The 19,533-nt window shown below is 25.1% G+C and overlaps 2 protein-coding genes across 7 annotated transcripts; one reads left to right on the top strand and one right to left on the bottom strand.

Annotated features, from left to right (window-relative positions):
* Positions 1–2,187: 2,187 nt before the first annotated feature.
* On the bottom strand, positions 2,188–9,405 carry LOC126905956 (uncharacterized). Of its 4 annotated transcripts, none has more exons than XM_050686156.1 (10): positions 9,270–9,405; positions 9,059–9,181; positions 8,275–8,444; positions 7,348–7,565; positions 6,978–7,172; positions 4,899–5,162; positions 3,660–3,864; positions 3,416–3,571; positions 2,798–3,306; positions 2,188–2,649 (listed from the first exon to the last, which is right to left on the bottom strand). In XM_050686156.1, the coding sequence occupies exons 2-10, from the start codon at positions 9,164–9,166 to the stop codon at positions 2,585–2,587; spliced, it is 1,890 nt and encodes a 629-aa protein (XP_050542113.1). In that variant the 5' UTR covers positions 9,167–9,181; positions 9,270–9,405; the 3' UTR covers positions 2,188–2,584. The 4 variants fall into 4 exon arrangements, with proteins under 4 accessions (XP_050542113.1, XP_050542114.1, XP_050542115.1 ...); XM_050686157.1 differs by having other exon boundaries at positions 2,188–2,493; positions 2,563–2,649; positions 9,059–9,402; XM_050686158.1 differs by having other exon boundaries at positions 4,899–5,003; positions 5,058–5,162; positions 9,059–9,402.
* A 3,100-nt stretch (positions 9,406–12,505) lies between these two features.
* Positions 12,506–15,578, top strand: LOC126906089 (uncharacterized). 3 transcript variants are annotated; one of them, XM_050686363.1, is made up of 6 exons: positions 12,506–12,733; positions 13,046–13,155; positions 13,458–13,525; positions 13,838–14,018; positions 14,079–14,344; positions 14,409–15,578. In XM_050686363.1, exons 2-6 carry the CDS (start codon positions 13,093–13,095, stop codon positions 15,064–15,066), a joined length of 1,236 nt encoding a protein of 411 aa, XP_050542320.1. In that variant the 5' UTR covers positions 12,506–12,733; positions 13,046–13,092; the 3' UTR covers positions 15,067–15,578. The 3 variants fall into 3 exon arrangements, with proteins under 3 accessions (XP_050542320.1, XP_050542319.1, XP_050542321.1); XM_050686362.1 differs by having other exon boundaries at positions 12,507–12,733; positions 13,066–13,155; XM_050686364.1 differs by lacking the exon at positions 13,046–13,155 and having other exon boundaries at positions 12,507–12,733.
* The last annotated feature ends 3,955 nt before the right edge of the window (positions 15,579–19,533 follow it).

Below are 19,533 nucleotides of genomic sequence, written 5' to 3'. Positions count from 1 at the left end.
ACAATATAATTCTTATGAATATTACAATTCATATTATATATATATATATATATATATATATACAAAAAATAATAATAATTTGAAACTTTTGACTTTATTTAATTAAAATTTATCATTAACCATTTAAGTTAACATAAAAATTAGACACAAATTGAATTTTCAATACATAGTTCAAATGCATAATCATTCAAAAATATGAAAAATAGTAGTCATAACAAATACCCGTTCGTTTTTACTTTTTGTAGGGTTAATTTTTTTCGAATCGATATTCCTAATTCTTTGGGTATTTTGGTAAAGAACCTCTTTCAACTGGTTTTATGCATAATTTCATTCGTTGATATAAAATGTATTATTCCCTCAAAAGTCTATTCAACAAATAATAAAGACAAATTAGTCACGGACAGCTTCATTTGTTGAGCAAGACTTAAGTTCGGTAATTAGAGTCGCCACCCCTCTCTTCGACGACGGACTAACCAACCGAGTATCAATAATTAAGAAACCGTCTTCATTTGGAAGAGACTTTTATGACCTTTAAATAAGCTTAAAAAAACAATAAAAAAAATTATTAAAAATATTATCACTTTTATTATAATATACTGGGATTAAACTGTCGTCAGTATACAGCACAAAAAAATTTATGAATCACCTGTATAATAAATTCGATAGATTTTGTCAAAAGATAATTTAATCACAAACATGCAGTTGGGAATCTTTTTGATAAGTCTTATTGTGATATGTCTAGTAATTGGTTGTTGACTATCATGTAACAAAAAATTATAAATTAATTTTACCACGCATGTTAGTTTTCTGCTCTATTAAAATATCGATTAGCAACAATCATTCTTAAAATTTATTTATTTATTTTTGCCTTTCTGAATAATTGTTAAAATTTAAGTTTGCCGAAAAGAGCCATTTAGGCATTTCCAAACGGATAATATTATTACTGAATAAATTATAACTCAATGATAAAAATCGTAAATTTTGAATTTTAAAAGTGGCGTAACTAAAGAGAGGTGGTGAACCCTATTTAAAATTTTATGATTTTAAAAATATACTATTAACTTAAAAAGATAATTTATTTTTCATTTTTATTGGACTAACTTTATTTAAAAATAATATTTATTTTGTTAGCTTATATGTTCTGAACTTCAGAATTGGCATACTAAACTGATAATGAATGCTAGTAATTACTAATATGTATACTTAACCCCTATTTGTAAAAAAAAATTATTTTACATATAAAATGTTCTATTATTCACGAAGAATTTTATATACTGTTTGATGAAACAATCACTCCGTTTATATTTTAATGATAGTGAATAGAATATAAAATATATTATATTATTATAACAGTTATTTATTGTAATATAGAATATATTGTAGTGATAATAAATCACAGTAATCACAGGAAACTATAATAAATAATAAATGCTGTGAGATCTTGAATGTTGGATAAACAACGATTCGATTAGTCATATTTTTGGAATCAATGATATTTTTCCATAAAAATACAGTCAAGATTCTACAATCTGACTATTCACACTCTGCAATTTAACGTTCTCTTAATTAAGGGTCTGCAGTTTTTCTTTCTATTGTTATATGGTCCGGTATTATACTTTCCGTCGGTCCGGAAATATTTGGTCAGAAACATTATTTCCCATTATTATATAGTCCCCTGTCCTTAATACCAAGTCGGCCCGTTTTTCAATTAATTAGTATGAACACCATAGGTGTGTACAAACCCTTTTTTACGGTCGTGCCGAAGTTATTTAATAAAAGGAAAGGACTTAAGCTTTTAATCTTCCCATCCATATGTGAAATATTTTTTAAGATATAAAAATACATTTACTCCCTCCAACTACTTTCCCTCGATTTCGACTTAATTTTAAATAATTTTGCTAATTTCACAGTTAATGCCCAGTCATTATAGAACTATCCATAGATACACCTATGATGAACACTCAAATGGAGGTAACAAAAGTTACAGCACCCAAATTAGGAACTAAAAATATTAATCAATCCATGTAGTATATTTTACAACTAAATATAATTAAGTCTGCAACTATAAGCTCTAAAAATAGTAATTACTATACATAAATAAAACTTCTTAAAATTTAAAATCAGTTTTTTTTAATTAGTATTATTTTAAATAAAAAATATTAAGATGAAGTAGGATAAATGTATATATTAAAACAGAAGTGCCAACGTTTTTATTATTGATAAACAAAAAAAGTATATACTAAAGAAATAGAATATTTAATCTAAAGCTATACCTACTAAACATTCTTATAGTAATACATATGTGGACACAAGGAAGAGATGTGGATATAACAACAATGGCCCCTCCCAAAATAAGAATTATTATTTTTTATGAATCTCTTTTTTTTTTTTTTTAATAGTTCCCCATCAAAAAAATTTGTTCTGGAAGTATGCCTTGAGTAATAATGAATTTATGATTTTAACTCAATTTGTTTATATTTATCTTATTTCACTCTATACATATAAAACAAATAAGTATATACAAAATTATAAATAGTTACAATTTTTAAAAGCTATAATTACATAATTTTTGAATATATGTAGTTTATGTATAAAACTGCAATTCATTCTGAGTGTATTTTCCAAAACACCAAACACATTTTTCATTACCTAAAAAAGTTATATTATAAGTAAATAAAAAAATATAATTTGTATCTTAAAACAAAAAAAAGCTTCCTTTTATGTAATCCTATTTAATTTCTTTTTGCTAGAACACTGTTACTATACATACACTACATAAAATGAAATACAAACTTACTTAATTTTTTATTAGCCATTGTAGAACACATTGAACAGACTAGATATGGTACACCAAGAGGTCCTAATGTTACTGGGCACCTGAGTTCTTTATGATTTTGTTCACATATAAACATACGAAAATCTGTGAAAGATGTTAAAATTCGATGACAAGTACTACAAGAATGTGTATGTTTGATTTCTTTTAGCAAACTTATTAAGTTAGTTGCATCCTTTCTCACATTTACATAATCTTTTGGAATTTTTTTGAAATATTCTGTGAGCATTACACGGCTGTAATATTTTTCTGTATTAGTAGCAAAATTGTTATTAACAGCAAAGCGTTCAATTAAAAAACGGGTATGAACTAGAGTTTGTAACTCAGATAGAAGACTTTCTTCATTTTCTTTTTTTTCGTTTTTAAATGCTGTTTTCCAGTATATAAGTTTTAAATCATTCGTTGAACAAGTATCAAGGAACTTGCGATCTAAATATAATTGTTCTCCAAAAATATCATTCATTCTGTTAACCCTAATTAACAATATCAAGTTATAAATAAGAATTGATATTTTTAATACAATATATTCAAAAATTAAAAATGTTGATAATTATAAAAACTATTTTTTTAAATCTTACAAACCTTAAAGTTTCTATGCAATCAATCACACTACTGTATGAATCATTTTCAACAGATAAAATTTTTTGTTCAAGTTCAATTAAACTTTCAGGAATTACACAAAATAACAATTTATTTTTCTTAAGAATATCTTTTTTACTGTATCTAGCTATGTTATACCTACAGTAAGTAACAAAAAGAAAAATAATTACCATTACTGTAAAAATTGTTTTCAATTGAGATAAAAGACTAATTATTTAATAATTACTCAAAAGAGAGAACACAAGTGCATTTATTTTGAGAGAATACAGCTGATGTACAGGTAAAGTTTTGTACTTGATCATTAAAGTCATTTGTTATTGGTAGTAGTACATAAGAAAAATCAGTGTCTGATATTGTTAACTGTATACTAATAAATTTTCCAGCATCAGTCACCAAAATTATTAAATTTTTTTCATTTAAAACAGTAAAACCTATAATACAATTTATTTTGAAACAAAGAAAATTATTTTTCATTATAAAAACTAGTTATTTAAAAAATTTTAGTACAATGACAGATTTTTAACATTTTTCTTAGAGGGGGAGAGTCATGAATAATAAAATGTACTTGGAATAGTTGTCATATTGTGAATATAAGTCTTAACTATCTTATATACTATACAATGTAAAAAAAATTAGTATTTGGGGTTCAGACCTTCTGGAATTTTCATCGTAAACTTGTCACTAATTTAGTATGTAAAAACAGTGATTTTTATACTTACAACTGTTATAAAATAATAATGCTACTACTTGATTATTTACAAATTACTATTTTAACTCTGAATATACAGATCATACATTTTTAAATAGTCAATATAATATCAAACAGTTGCATAATTTTTTTATTTGAATCCAAATAGAAATGTTTCTATCAAATCTTTCATACTTTTTTTTAATTTATTTTTAAGAACATGCCAAAGAGTAGTTAAAATATTTTATTGTGATAACTAGAAAAGGAAAAAGTATTTTGGAGAGGAAAGTAAAAACATTTTATGTTTAATCTCCACTTATAGTTCAACTAGGCTTAAATAATTTACATTAAAATAAATCTATATAAACTTTAAAAATAGCATTCAACAAAAGTAATAATGGAATAAACACTCTAATTCTTGCGGCTAGACAAAATAGATTAAGTTTAAAACATTTAAACATTATAGTAACATTTGACTTTTTTATGTTAATTAGAATTTGAGTTAATAAAGTATTAAATATAACAGATATTAAAAAATAAATTGATATTATTTAAATTTTTAGTTTAAAGAGTGTAATTGCTGTATTGTATATTATATTAAATATAAAAATTTGAAAGAGGGTATGATGTAGCTCAGTGTATTATTCAATCCCACCGTCGATGGTAGAGCTTACCTCAAATAGCTGAAATAGAGGCTAATAAATGGAGATAATGATTAAATATAAAAATGTAATAACATTTTAATTAAAAAATTAAGCAATAATAAAATAGTATTACCTGGTATAACTAATGTTTTTTTAATAGTTTCTTTTTTAATTTTTATTATTTCTTTTTTTGTCAATGAATACAAAACAAATATAATAAATGCCATTTTTGTTATAACTATTAAACAAAGGTTATTTGGGTAACATTCAATCCAAATATTTTTAACATTACCATGATCTTCATTTGACCATAATATAAAAGTATTTTCAACATTAGGATAATCAACAAATTCATGAACATAAATTTGGCCATTATTTAAAAATACCATCAACCAAGCTGGAAAAAATAAAAAAGTAATGATTTTAAATATTTGTATTATTATCTGATCAAATTATTTAAAAAATCAGTAATCAAATTAGTTTTTTTTTTTTTTTTTAACTTTATTCAACAATTAAAGGAATAACATTTATATGTTTACGGAAATGGTAATGAAGTATTTTTTTACATTAATAATAATATTATGTTTATAGATATCACATATTTTTCATTATTTAATTATATTTTGATAAAAATTTTGTTTAAATTGTAATAATTATAATATTTTTCATCCTTGAAAAAAAATGATGTTATCACATATTATCATGGCTTGTTGGCCATGATCAAATATGAATCAAATATTAATAAAGCCATGAATCAAATATTTAAAGGCAAAAGAGACATACAGGAGTTTGGAAATTATAGAGGCATAAAGCTTATGAAGTCATAGTATAAATATTTAGAAAAAGGTAATAGATAACAGAATAAGAGGAAAAACATTTGTATGAGACAACTAAAAGAAAAATATAGGAAAAAAAGAAAAAGCTGTGTATGGTATTTATAGATTTGGAGAAAGTGTATGATAGAATACAAAGAGATGTTTTAAAGTGGACATAAATGAGAAAAGAAAAAGTGTAGGTGGAGTAATGGAAGATTTTAAGGTAAGATTAGGAATGAACCAAAGTTCCACTTAAAGCTTTTATTTATTTTCTATAGTGATGGATGAAATTACTAGAGAAATACAAGAAATGCCGTGGTGCATATTGTTTACTGACGATATAGTATTAATAGGAGAAAATAGGGAGGAAATTAAAAGCTAAAAGTGTGGAAATCAGCTCTTGAAGAAATGGGTTCAAGAATTAGTAGGAGTAAGACATATATATATAGTACAAGTTTAACAAAGGAGAATACAAGGTAGATGAAATAAGAAGATCAGTGACAATGAGTGAGGACGTGATGGAAGAGGTAGAAAGTTAGTAAGTATTTAGGATCAGTTGTGCAAAAGAATGGTGATATTGACGAGGATGTCAAACAAAGGATTAAGTGTGGGTGGATAAAGTAGAGAGAAGCATCTGGTGTGTTATGCAATAAGAGATTTACAATGAGGCTGAAATGTAAGTTCTATAAGACTGCAGTAAGATCAGCTATGATGTATGGTTCATAGTGTTGTGCGTTGACAAAAGAATAGAGAATAGAATGAGTATAGCAGAAATATAAATTCTTAGATGAATTAGTGGAGTGACTAGAGAAGATAGGCTAAGGAACGAACATATAAAGTGAGTATAGGTGTAGCATCAATTGTGAATAAGATGAGAGGAAATAGACTTAGATGTTATGAGGAGAGAGGAATTGAAATCTGTAAAAACAGTTATGGAAATGAATATCAAAAAAAGAAGAGCTATAGGAAGACTAAAAATGAGAAGGAGGGATGTTATTGAATGTAATATGATGACAGCTGATGTGAGAGATGGTGTTAAGTGGAAGTTTAGGATAAGAGTAGCCGACCCCAGGTAGTTGGGGTAATGTCTAGAAGAAAAAAAGATACCATGACTTCTTTTCATAAGAACAAATTATTTAATAAATTTTATGGATTAATATTAAGGACACTATACTAAATTAATTCGAAAAAGAGGGGCTCCTCGAAAATAAAATTTGGAAATATTCAATTTTATTGACAGATGAACTTTTTATTTTTCCTAAAGTTTAGTTTTAGTATTTAAAGGACCCAATATTATTGGGTCACAAATTGATACATTAGGCTTACAATACAGTTGTGTATAACAATGATAATAAATTTAAAAAATAAACATCCTTATAAATTGTTATTTTACCTACACAGTGAATTTGAAACTTGAAACCATTCAACATATTTAACAGTTGTACATGAATAACAATATTTAAACTCTTTAAGAAATGTTGAATGTTCATTAATACTTGACCAGAATGTAAGTGAATTATTTAAATGACAACATATCGTCCCATAGTGTAAGTCTCCATTATCAATTTTAAGTAGATGAGTACAAACAAAATCTACAAATAAAAATGATAAAATTTAATTCACATGTATTTTAATTAAAAAGTAACTATAATTATTAATTATTACTTTTTAAATTATGAAAAACTTTTTCTATATCAAGTTTAGTGTTAAGCAACTATTTAAATACTCTACAATATTATATCAAAATAAGAAATGAGAATTTTTTACTTTTAATCAATATTTCTTTTTCTCGATCACGACTATAAATCAATATAGTATTTTCATTTCTAGGATTCATGTTTTCTAGATTTAATTTGTTATCTAAATCTTTTATTTTTAATAAAAACCATTTTTGTGGAATGTCACTTAATTTTTCTAACCATTTGCCATTACACTTTTCCAAAAAAACAATATTGCTATTATTAGTCATATAAATAATACTCCATCTAAAATAAGAAAAAACTTTAATTAATCAAAAAGACCTAAAAATTTGTTTTTTTTTTTTATTAAATAATTATGGGGATAATAATAAAATTAAACTACATAATGTCAATAATATTTGTTGATAAAAAAATATAAAAGACAAAATATAGTATAATTAGAAATTTATATTTTTTCGTTAATATCTATTATAAATTAAAGTATATCGTTAAACTATAATTTCAATGAATAATTTATGAACTAGAATTTTCAAAAATAGTAAAACAATAATAAAAATATCTCTGCAATTGTTTTTTTTATAGGAAAATCTAAAACCTTAAGTCTTATAATAATTTAATAACTCGTATACAATCTAAAAATTAAAAATACCGTGTAAGACAAAAAAATATGACAAATCCAATAACTTTTGATTCAATTATCATTTTATGTTTTTTTTTTTTAATATTTATTACTTTCTTACACTAGATTCTAAATTATTTTTTTTATTATTTATCACAAATAAAAATTTATTTATTTTTTCAAGATAGCTATTTTTTTTTACAATTATTACATTCATTAAGTTACAAGCTTTTAATACATACAAAAGGTATATAACACGGTTGGGAATTAAGACAAAAAATTTAAAATGATAACCATCTATTAAAATTGGGCATCAATTTATTATTTATTAAACTGTAAAAAATATTAATAAAAATATTTATTGTTTTATTTTACTTATGATAATTTTTAAAAGCCATAATGTTTTTTTCACTACAAGAAACTGGTCTTTGGAAACGAACAAAGTTATAATTTTTATCTTCAAATGGCTTAGCTTTTGAGTATGCTAACATGGTACGTAATACTTTATAATCAGCTGTTGGTCTAAAAATATCAGACTGAATTTCCTGTAAAAGTAATATTGTAATCATAAAATATTTAATTTGACATGGTGAATCCAATTCTTTTTAATACAAAAATATCGTAGTAATCAATAAATAATAATTATTGTTAATAGATTAAATTAATTAATTAATTTTTACAAGCAATTAATTTCATAAAACAATTCAAATTTTGCACAATAAAAAATAATTCACTATTAAATAATGATTTTTATAAAACTAACTCTTGAAATATTTGTCATTAACATGACATGGTATACATTGTATATATTTATGGTATACAAATGTTAACTACTTAAAATTTCTTAATTAACAACTTATATTAATTTTTCTTCTTTAATTTTATATTTTTTCATAATTTCTAAAAATATAAAACTTGTGCAATAGAATTTTTAGTCTTTAAAAAACATATTATCCTAATGTCAACATAAAAATATCATCACTACCAATTTATAATACCATAGATAAAAATATAAGATGTTGAGATTTCATGTTTACACAAAAAAAATTAAATTTAAAATATGTAAACAAATATCTTTTCAAATTATTACTGAAGAAAATATTTTAATTATGTATATATAATTAAATTACAAGCTTATATAAGTAATTTTATAACTAACTGTAATCAAAAATCCATCATTAGTAGAAAACACAAATGAATTATCAACAAGAACTGCTGAATTAAATTTAGTTGTATATTCAAAATACTGCACAATTTTAACACTCATTATTGGAATTATTTCCTATTAAATAAATAAACTTTATTTCACAATTAATAAATAAGATTAAGAAAATAAAAATATGAGAAAACGTAACTATCAAATATTTTACTTGATTTAGTTTCTCATTTTTATTTAAGAAAATGTTATATGTGTAACTGAATAAGAGATTTCAATTTTGTAAAATAATTCGGTACGATTCGTTATCACTTTTATTTAAATACACCATAGATCTTATAAACTCAATTTACTATCACCACAGTCTTCACTGATAAAGCATCAATGTCCTATCCATGTTTATAAGATCTATGAAATACACAGAGAAGCATTGGACAGATGCCGCTTTTCTAGTTTATTGTAATCATAAGTTAATACATATTCATAGATTATTCGGGTTACGAGGATTGCCACGAACTGATAATATTCTGACATTCATATACTCCGAAATTGTAAAAAAAAATCCTCCGAATAAATTTAATCCGTCGACAATGACTGCAACAATTTGGAGTTTACTACAACGATAATTACTACAAATAGAACATTTAATGGATTGTTCCGAATATCTATAATTCGCTAAATTGATTAATAAAATTATCAAATTTCTTAGTAGATGATTCTAGCCATATAAAAAATTAACTCAAAATAGTCTTATAAAAAATAGTTTATTGTCTGTTAACAAATAATTATTACAACAAAGGATACCCTCAAAGTGTATCCGACTTTCGAAACAATAGGTATTTTAAGTCAAGGAAAATAACTTGAAACTAAAACAATCCCAGTTATATAATTGGTGTAAGTCCTTAAAAAGTTAATTTTTGGAAGGGAGAGAAGAACGAACTTTAATTCTTCTGTTATAGTAATTAGATTTAAACTTAATTAACTTGAGTTAAAAATATACAGTCGATCCAGTAAAAAATGATTGGATATTTTTTTCATTTGTATAAAGATTACATGAATTTTAACAGTTGTATGTAGAGTTTAATATTTTAATTAATAATCATAATTGGTAATCAAACAAGTATTAATTTTTTCTCCTAAAATAGAAATCAAGTATTATAATGTAATATTGAAACAGTACAACTTTCTTTATAAAATATACATATGTATAAAAAAAAAATCTGACATTACATTTTTACAAAACATTAATTATTATATATAATAAATTAAAACATTTATCCTTTTGCATAAATATATTTTATAACTAAAACTTTTTAACGAACAAATCCGTGACAATATCAATTTTTATTTTATAAATTACAAGTGTGTTTATATTTATTTGAAAAACGATCTGAGTATTTAAATAGGGCGTAATAGTGACCTAATGTAAGGAAATTACTATATTAATTACACGTAATAAATTGTAAATTGCTGCTGATACATGGAAAATGTGTATGATTCCTGTCCAGTTCATAGGTATAGACGCTGTTCATACAATAAATAAAATGAAAAAATATAACATGCGTGATTTTATTTTGAAAATTAATTTTTTTTTAATAATATGTGTACAACAACAGTATTTTTAAAAATGTTCATTTCGAAATTATAGAGTAATACATTTGTATTTGCAGGATACAAGTTAAGCTAACTACATGAAAATAATGGCAAAATAATAATCTTCTCGCAACGATGATTTAATGGGGGCCCGCATTAAATTAAAGTAGAACCTTGGTGCATTCCTACTCTTACCCTAAAATCTTCTATTACTCCTCCCATACCTTTTACCCTGATACAAATGATATCATACATATCCTTTATTATATCAATGTACCTTTTTGAGATTCCTTTTATCATAATACCTACTTTGGACATTATGATATCTTACAATATAAATAGTAAATATTTAGACAAAAGTATGTGTATAAATAAAAAAAATGTGTTGATTATCCATGTCTAAGTTTTTACAACGTTTTATTTTTAACACGCTTATATTAGTTTCACCTGTATGTATGTATGTATGTATGCATGTATGTATGTATGTATGTATGTTTGTAACTCTCCAAACGCCACGCGTTATCGCATATTCCGTCGTCTAGACTAGACTGTCATAACGTATTCACCCCTCCCCACGCCTCGCTCTCAACACGACGGCACACTATTCCTATAAAAATTTATTTTTAGTTATCGTACCCGTACACGCGTGCTTGTCATCAATATTATATATATATAAACAAATTTTTATTTTGACTGACCAATACCGCCCGCGTCTAATGCGCCTTACGTATATATATTTATATATTCCTACCACCGTTTATACCTCAGGTATAACGTTAGTCCGACCCGCCCGCCCACAAAATACGGTTATACCTAGTGCATGATACGTTTACGTACTTAAGTCGCTTTACTTGTATATATATATACAGAGTGTTCAGTAAGTCAGGAAACGGGTTTCTATTGTTCTCATTGTTTATAACCGTTTCCTGACTTACTGAACACTCTGTATATTCTAATTACTATTAAAATTTATATATTAACACGATTTATTCTAATTAAGAGACATAAAGTATTCATTCCGATTACGAGGGATGATTCCCGTATCGTCATTTTTCGTCACTACCTCCATGTTCCGGGAGTGGGTAATTTACGCGCCTGCTGCTTTCCTTGGATGTGGTAGCCGTTTCTCAGACTCCCTCTCCGGAATCGAACCCTCATTTCTCGTTACCCGTTACAACCATAACTACTATCATAACTTGAAACTAAAAAGTAAAAAATAAATATAGTTTAAAAAAACTAAAAAAACACGCTTTTAAAGCACATCGAACTAAAAAGTTAAAAATAATTTTTAAAATAAGCTTAAAACAATAATGAACGAAAAATACTAGTATTATTGTAATAAAAGCGTCGGGCGCTCAATATACGAAAAATATGGCACAAAGCACCCACGCTTTTATTACAATAATACTAGTATTTTTCGTTCATTATTGTTTTAAGCTTATTTTAAAAATTATTTTTAACTTTTTAGTTCAATGTGCTTTAAAAGCGTGTTTTTTTAGTTTTTTTAAACTATATTTATTTTATATCGGAGTAAAATTCGTCGTGGTTATGGTAATCTATGGTATTAGATAATCGGAGTAACATATGTTCGGAACAACTATAATTTTGTTGAATTTGCGAAGTATGTAAATGTGGAGCATTATCAGTTCGTGTCAAATGTGTTTTTCCAATTATATTTTACACACTACAAATAATTTATAAAAATGCAGCTGTTATCATATATTTTTTAGACTGTCAAAATAAATAAAAAAATCAGCTGATGAATATGTCACTAGCGCTCAAATGTATGGTGAAATTAAGTCTAGCGGACAAAAAAAAGGAATTTATTACCTTGTGTAAAGTTGACGTCATCTGACTGGGCAACGATCTCTTTGGTAAAAACATAGAATTATCAATCAAATGTCGATTTCACCTCTTTGTTGCGCAATGGGTATTGTCCTATGTGACGGTAGCGCTCCGTATATTAATAATAATTATTAAATTTTTATCAAACCTACTTTATAAAACACTGCAGAGTGCTGTACTTAAATTGTTAAAACCCTATGAACAATGTTCTTTGTGCCAAGTGTCAACATATAACTTTTTGTAAGCAATTAATTATATAAATTATATTATAGTTTTTTTATGCTCAAGTCTAATAGTCAGTTATTTAGGTAGAAATTATGTACCTCTATAGTTTTTATTAAATTGTTAAACTATAGTATTTTAATATATACTCCTTTGAAAAATTGCATGAAACTAATTGATAAAACTTTTTTTTATAAATTGTAGTCGTTCCAATTTTTGTTTAAGGATGTACACTTAAAAAAAAAATCTTTTTTCTATTTATAATTGTGTTAAGAACATAAATAATTTTGCTAATGAATATTTATTTAATGTGATACATAATGTTAACAGTAAACTTAATTTGTCTCCAGTGAAAACAAAACTACTAACAAGTTAGAATGCAAGAAAAATTGTCTATTAAATCAGAACTGACTAATAGCCAATTAGTAGCACAACACCCAGTAAGAAATGTTTCATATTTTTTTTAACTTTCGCTAAACTTTATTTATTTAAATTATGTTTTCATTGTTGGGCTACATTTTAGGTATATTTTATATAATTTTTTTAACTATTAAAATAATTGAAAAATTAAAATTATAACTAATCTTCTCTTTAAAAAAGGTAACAATGCAGCCCTTAAAGGGCTGCAAGTATAAAAAAAAAAGTAACTCAACCAACAAACCTTGAACATTTTTAATTTTAAGGTCATGTTAATTAATTAAATATTATGAATTTTATATTTGATTATTTGTCATGTATTTAGAAAATGAAGAATGATGAAGGATTTTCAAGAAATACTAGTTTTTCTTCTATGAATTTTGATATTTGCAGGTAAATATTAACTACTAATAAAAAACTTTCTTTTGATATCAATAAAATATTGAATTAGAAACTTATAGAATTTATTATACTCATTTGATGAATCAGTCAGTACAAGTGTCCTAAAAATTGTATATTGTTAAATTATCAAATTAGAAAATAAATATTATAAATATCATAAAATAATACATGGCATAATGTGAACAAATTTGTGAATTTAAATTATTATAACAATTTTTATATCATTATTTTTAATTTAAAAATGTTTAGTTAATATAACATTTTTTATAATATTACTTAAGAATTATTTGGAATTGTTTGTAGAATATGCCATTGTGAAGGTGATATTGATATGCCTTTAATAGCTCCATGTTATTGTGCTGGCTCATTAAGATATGTTCATCAAGTTTGCCTACAGCAGTGGATTAAATCTTCTAATATTCGATGCTGTGAACTATGTAAATTTCAATTTATCATGCAAACTAAAACTAAACCATTTAGTCAGGTATTTCTTGTTAATTCAATAATTTTTTAATTTGGTGACATTAAAAAATATGATTTACAGTGGGAACATTTAGAAATGTCTGGTATGGAACGTAAAAAACTTGTCTGTGCAATGTTATTTCATATTATTGCAATGACCTGTGTATGTTGGTCATTATATGTACTTATGGACCGTACTTTAGAGGAAGTTGAACGCGGTCTATTAGAATGGCCTTTTTGGACAAAGCTTATTGTTGTTGGTATTGGTTTTACCGGTGGAGTAGTTTTCATGTATATTCAATGTAAATCATATTTTATGTTATGTCAAAGATGGAAAGCTTACAATAGGTAATTAATTAAAATAATAATAGCTTTTTTAAGAAAAATAAAAGATATATTAAATTTATTTTAGAGTAATTTATGTTCAAAATGCTCCTGAAAAACCACAAAAGAATCAAAATGTACTGATTGACATAGCTGAAAGTAGCTCAATGGAGACCAATGCTGCTATGGCAGTTGCACCATTTAAAACTCCACTTGAACAAAATGATGAAACAAGTATTGATATTAAGAATGTACGTAACGTTCATATATTTTTTAACAATGAAGACAATCCAATAAGATTTCAAGAAGTTGACAATCGCGAGTCAGATGATGTTGATAAAGTTATTCCAAATGATTCTGGTACATCATGGCATATCCAAATAGGAAAAAATCTAGGTGAAAATTCTGAAGTTGAATCTAGTCAGTCTACAGTTTGTCAAAATAGTCAATCAGATCCATCATTTTTAAAATTACAAATAAAAACTGCTGAAATAGTGATCAAATTTGGACAAAATGATCCTGTGTTAAATGAAAATGAGTTAGATTCAAAAAATTTAAACATTAATATAGAAGATTCAAAATTTAAAAATGAAAATAATCCTGATAGTACTACAAATCCAGTTCAAATTAGATTAGATTTTGCCAGAGATAAGATTTATGAAGAAATAGAAGAAGGTCATGGTTCACCCTCCCAGTCACCATTGCTATCAACGAGACGACTCTCTAATTACAGAGATGAAAAATAATTTTATTAATATTTTTCCCTATAAGCTAATCTGTGATTTTACAGAAAATAATACATCATTCATTTTATTTTCTTCTCTTTTGTTATTCTTATTATTTTTAATTGACAAGTTTATATTCTATGAGCGTATGTTAAAAATTCATAATTTTTTTATGTTAATATTTTATATACTTATGTGTAATGTGAGTTGTAAATTGCATTTTTATTTAAAAGCTCAATATTTTATTACAATTATAGTGTTGGTATGAATGTACTATAATTAATTTAAATTTATATAAACTTTGACCAACAAGACTGATATTAGTATATTTTATTTACAAAATATTACATTTTTTTTGTAATTGTATAAATATATTCATTGCTTAAAGTAAGTTTTTTGTATCTCCTAATCCAGTGACTTTAAGAATAGTTTTTATTATTATATACTTTAAAAGTAGTTATTTGATTAGTTTAAATCAAAATATATGACTATTAAAAAATACTGTATTACCTCTATATATTATTTTATTTCAGGGAAATATTAATGTAAAATAATCAAATATGTTAAAATTAACCTTCAAAAGATTATCAATATCCTGTTATTAATTTGTAAGTTTGTTACATTGTTTTTTATTAATTTTTATAATTTAAAGTTTAATAACAATAATTTTCTTAAGTAATTGTAATTGTTTTTTTTTAAATCATTACACTGATTTATTTCATTAGTAATTTAATGAGGTTTTACATAATTATTGTTAGTGTGTATAGCTTATGTGCCATGTAATATAATTGTATAAATAACTCAAATTTCATCGTTTTTTATGCTAATTTATTAACAAAAGCTTTTTATTCTAACTCTTCTGGTTGATTACATAACTCATTTAGTTTTTATTTTACTGCCATTAGTCACATTCAAAATGATTAGATTAGTCACAATGAATGCTATATTATATATAATATTTATACTTCAGACAATAAACCCTTAAATAATACCTAAAATTACAAATTTAATAAAAACAGCAACAGAATAGATTTATGTATTTTAGCTTATAATATAGCTTCACATAGCTTCTGCTATATTAAGCAAAAAAGGTATTAATTTTACTATGATGTGTTTTTTTTTATCTGTTAACACTTTTCTATAAAAGTTTCTAATAAAATTTAAAAATCGATAATTTTCGACATTGTTAAAATTTTTTTTCTGAAGATTGTCATTTGATAAATAAAAAAAATTCATCCATTTTAAATTAAGTATTTTCTTATGGTTTGTTATATATTTTTAAAAAATGTTCCGGAAATACTGACACTTTATATATATAACATGTTGACCTCTGGACTTGTCATTGTGGTGATAACTAGTAATGGGAAAAAATAACAATATCGGTGATTTATAACAGTTACTGCTTGAGTAGCAATAACAATTTGTCACTGGGTAGAAATGGTAGCAGTAATTGTTATTTTGTGTTTTACACATAGTGGATTCATTTGATCGTAAAATTTCCAATTTTCCACTGACATGTGCTTATTATAACGGCAGGTCATTTCCAAAATGAAACCAATTCTCACAGTTACTCACATCAAACGTTATATATATATATAACAAAACATAATGGCCTGGTTGGGTGGGGTTAACTTTAACACCGCTGGACAATATTGCAACCGTCACAAATCGCATGAACTGTAATTTCTGTACTTTTATGTATAATTTTATAATTTCCATGTGTATGTATCTTCAGTATTCACATGGTATAATTTAGTTTTATTTTAGCTTCGATGCGAAGCTGAGAAGGTATTAATTTTACCATGATGTGTTTATTTTTTTTTTTTTTGTGTCTGTCACTACTTTTTCTCAGCTCTCACTGGACCGATTTCTTTTAACAATACGTCAAAAGATCACAAATTGTATCTAGTTGAAGACATTACCCTTAAAAATTTAAAAATTTTCCCTCGTTCCCCGCAAATGGGGGAAATATCCAAAAAAATTACAAATTTAAAAATCGACAAATTTTGTCATTTTTTTCACTTTTTTTTCTTAAAACTTCCATAACTTTTTCAAAAATCAACAAATCAACATAATTTTTTTTTAAACTAAAACCTTATATAATTTTCTTTCATTTGATATACTTTTATTTTTAATCAGACTATTTCCCTATATATGGGGGGGCTTCAAATATAAAAAATGCATATAGAAAGTAGAACTTTTTCAACTTAATTTTTGAAAATGTTCCGGAAATACTGCGTCCTTTAAACATATATCAAATTAAAGCTTTTTTTATGTACTATAAAATGAAAAAAAAAAATTTGTCCCGACACCTTATCTTCTATGTGCAAATGGCTGTCGAAATTATAAAAAAAATGTAATGTTTACGATAAAAATCACCTTCTATCGGAATGTTTTTTGTACTTAAAACTGCCATAACTTTTTCAAATATTAACTAATCAAAATAATATTTATTTATATTAAAACCTTAGGTAATTTCCTTTCATTTGATATCATTTTTTTTTGAAAATCTAACACTTATTCTGCTCACAGGGGGGATTTAAAATAGCAACTTTTTTACAAAAACTAACTTTTTCAACTTAATTTTTGAAAATGTTCCGGAAATACTGCGTCCTTTAAACATATATCAAATTAAAGCTTATTTTATGTACTATAAAATGAAAAAAAAAAATTTGTCCCGACACTTTATCTTCTGCATGTAAACAGTTGCCGTAGTTAAAAAAACACTATTTTTGTGTTAAAATTTTCGATTTTCAATTTTTAATTTTCAACTTAAAAATGCTATAACTTTTCGAAAAATGCATGTATCAGCACAATTTTTTTTTTTCTAAATACATTATAAGTACATCTTCCATTTGACATACTTTTTATTAAAATTAGACAATTTCCCCTTATATAGGGGGGGTTCAAACTTTGAAACATTGTATAAAAAATAGAACTTTTTCAACTAAACTTTTGAAAATGTTCCGGAAATACTGCGTCCTTTAAACATATATCAAATTAAAGTTTTTTTTATGTACTATAAAATGAAAAAAAAAAATTTGTCCCGACACCTTATCTTCTATGTGCAAATGGCTGTCGAAATTATAAAAAAAATGTAATGTTTACGATAAAAATCACCTTCTATCGGAATGTTTTTTGTACTTAAAACTGCCATAACTTTTTCAAATATTAACTAATCAAAATAATATTTCTTTATATTGAAACCTTAGGTAATTTTCTTTCATTTGATATCATTTTTTTTTGAAAATCTAACACTTATTCTGCTCACAGGGGGGATTTCAAATAGCAACTTTTGTACAAAAACTAACTTTTTCAACTTAATTTTTGAAAATGTTCCGGATATACTGCGTCCTTTAAACATAAATCAAATTAAAGCTTATTTTATGTACTACTAAATAAAAAAAAAAATTTGTCCCGACGACCTATCTTCTATGCGCAAAAGGCTACCGTATTCAAAAATATGCTATTTTTTTATTAAAATTCTGGGTTTTGTATTTTATTTTATTTTAAAATATCTTGTTAGGGGAATAAACTGACTTTCATGAATATTATATAATATCATTGACATAGAATAAAGTTCATAAGACATATGAAATTATAATTATTAAAATTTTTTTACTTTTTTAAAGTCGAAAAAGTTGTAGTGTTTTGGTGTTTATATTTATTACAAAATACTACAATTAAAATTTATAATAATTAATACTTTTTAATAATGAAAAATGATTTTATACATACATAAAAAAAGGAGTACAAAATAAAAAGTGTCACTGGATTGACGAACAGCGCGAGAATAAAAAAAATACACGGAGTGTTATCGTACTGCAGTACATCTAAGATAAAACATATAAACATATATAAACGCATTCATTGTGACATGTTATTTAACATCTTTGTTAATCCCTACATTACCCCCTTTCCAGTGAAAACGATAATTTTACGTTAAACATACATAGTTACAAATATCAAATATAAAAATACAAATACAAATATAAAAGTGATACAATTCACAATTTACAAAAACCTTACGGGGAGGCGGATGGTTCTTCCTGACTTGGTTTGTTTTGTTTGTATTATTGTTGGTCTTGTAGTTGTATTTCTCTGGTTGTGCTGGTTCGTTGTTATTGATAGATTTGTGTTATTATCTTCATTTTCGTTGAAACATGGCTTCAGTCTGTCTATTGATATGATACATTCTTTTTGCCTAATTAATAATTTAAAGGTTTTTTCGTATCGTTGAACAATTTTGTACGGCCCTTCATATGGTTGTTCTAGCGGTTTCTTGACCCGGTCGACCCGAACGAAAACGTGTGAACAGGATGCTAGATCTTTATATATAAAAACTTTTTTACTTCCGTGGTTTGAAGTTGACACTGGGCGTATGGTTTCCATTGTTTTCTTTAGTGTTTCAGCAAAGGAACAAGGGTCTGTCGCCACTGATGACTGCATAAAAAACTCATTAGGTAATCTAATCGTACTTCCAAATAC

This window comes from Daktulosphaira vitifoliae, unplaced genomic scaffold, assembly GCF_025091365.1.
Source record: "Daktulosphaira vitifoliae isolate Bord-2020 unplaced genomic scaffold, ASM2509136v1 Scaffold_4, whole genome shotgun sequence".
In the NCBI taxonomy this organism is placed as follows: Eukaryota; Metazoa; Arthropoda; class Insecta; order Hemiptera; family Phylloxeridae; genus Daktulosphaira; species Daktulosphaira vitifoliae.
Note: the sequence above shows the minus strand (reverse complement) of the source record. Positions and strands in the feature narration are given on the sequence as shown.

What these genes read in the sequence shown, in the direction of transcription:
- LOC126905956 (XM_050686156.1), bottom strand. Translation starts at nt 9,166, where the DNA reads ATGAGTGTTAAAATTGTGCAGTATTTTGAATATACAACTAAATTTAAT. An exon ending in ATGATGGATTTTTGATTACA is followed by an intron (nt 8,445 to 9,058) that starts GTTAGTTATAAA and finishes TTACTTTTACAG; the next exon opens with GAAATTCAGTCTGATATTTT. An exon ending in AAAAGAAATATTGATTAAAA is followed by an intron (nt 7,173 to 7,347) that starts GTAAAAAATTCT and finishes TTTTATTTGTAG; the next exon opens with ATTTTGTTTGTACTCATCTA.
- LOC126906089 (XM_050686363.1), top strand. Translation starts at nt 13,093, where the DNA reads ATGCAAGAAAAATTGTCTATTAAATCAGAACTGACTAATAGCCAATTA. An exon ending in AATTAGTAGCACAACACCCA is followed by an intron (nt 13,156 to 13,457) that starts GTAAGAAATGTT and finishes TCATGTATTTAG; the next exon opens with AAAATGAAGAATGATGAAGG. An exon ending in ATGAATTTTGATATTTGCAG is followed by an intron (nt 13,526 to 13,837) that starts GTAAATATTAAC and finishes AATTGTTTGTAG; the next exon opens with AATATGCCATTGTGAAGGTG.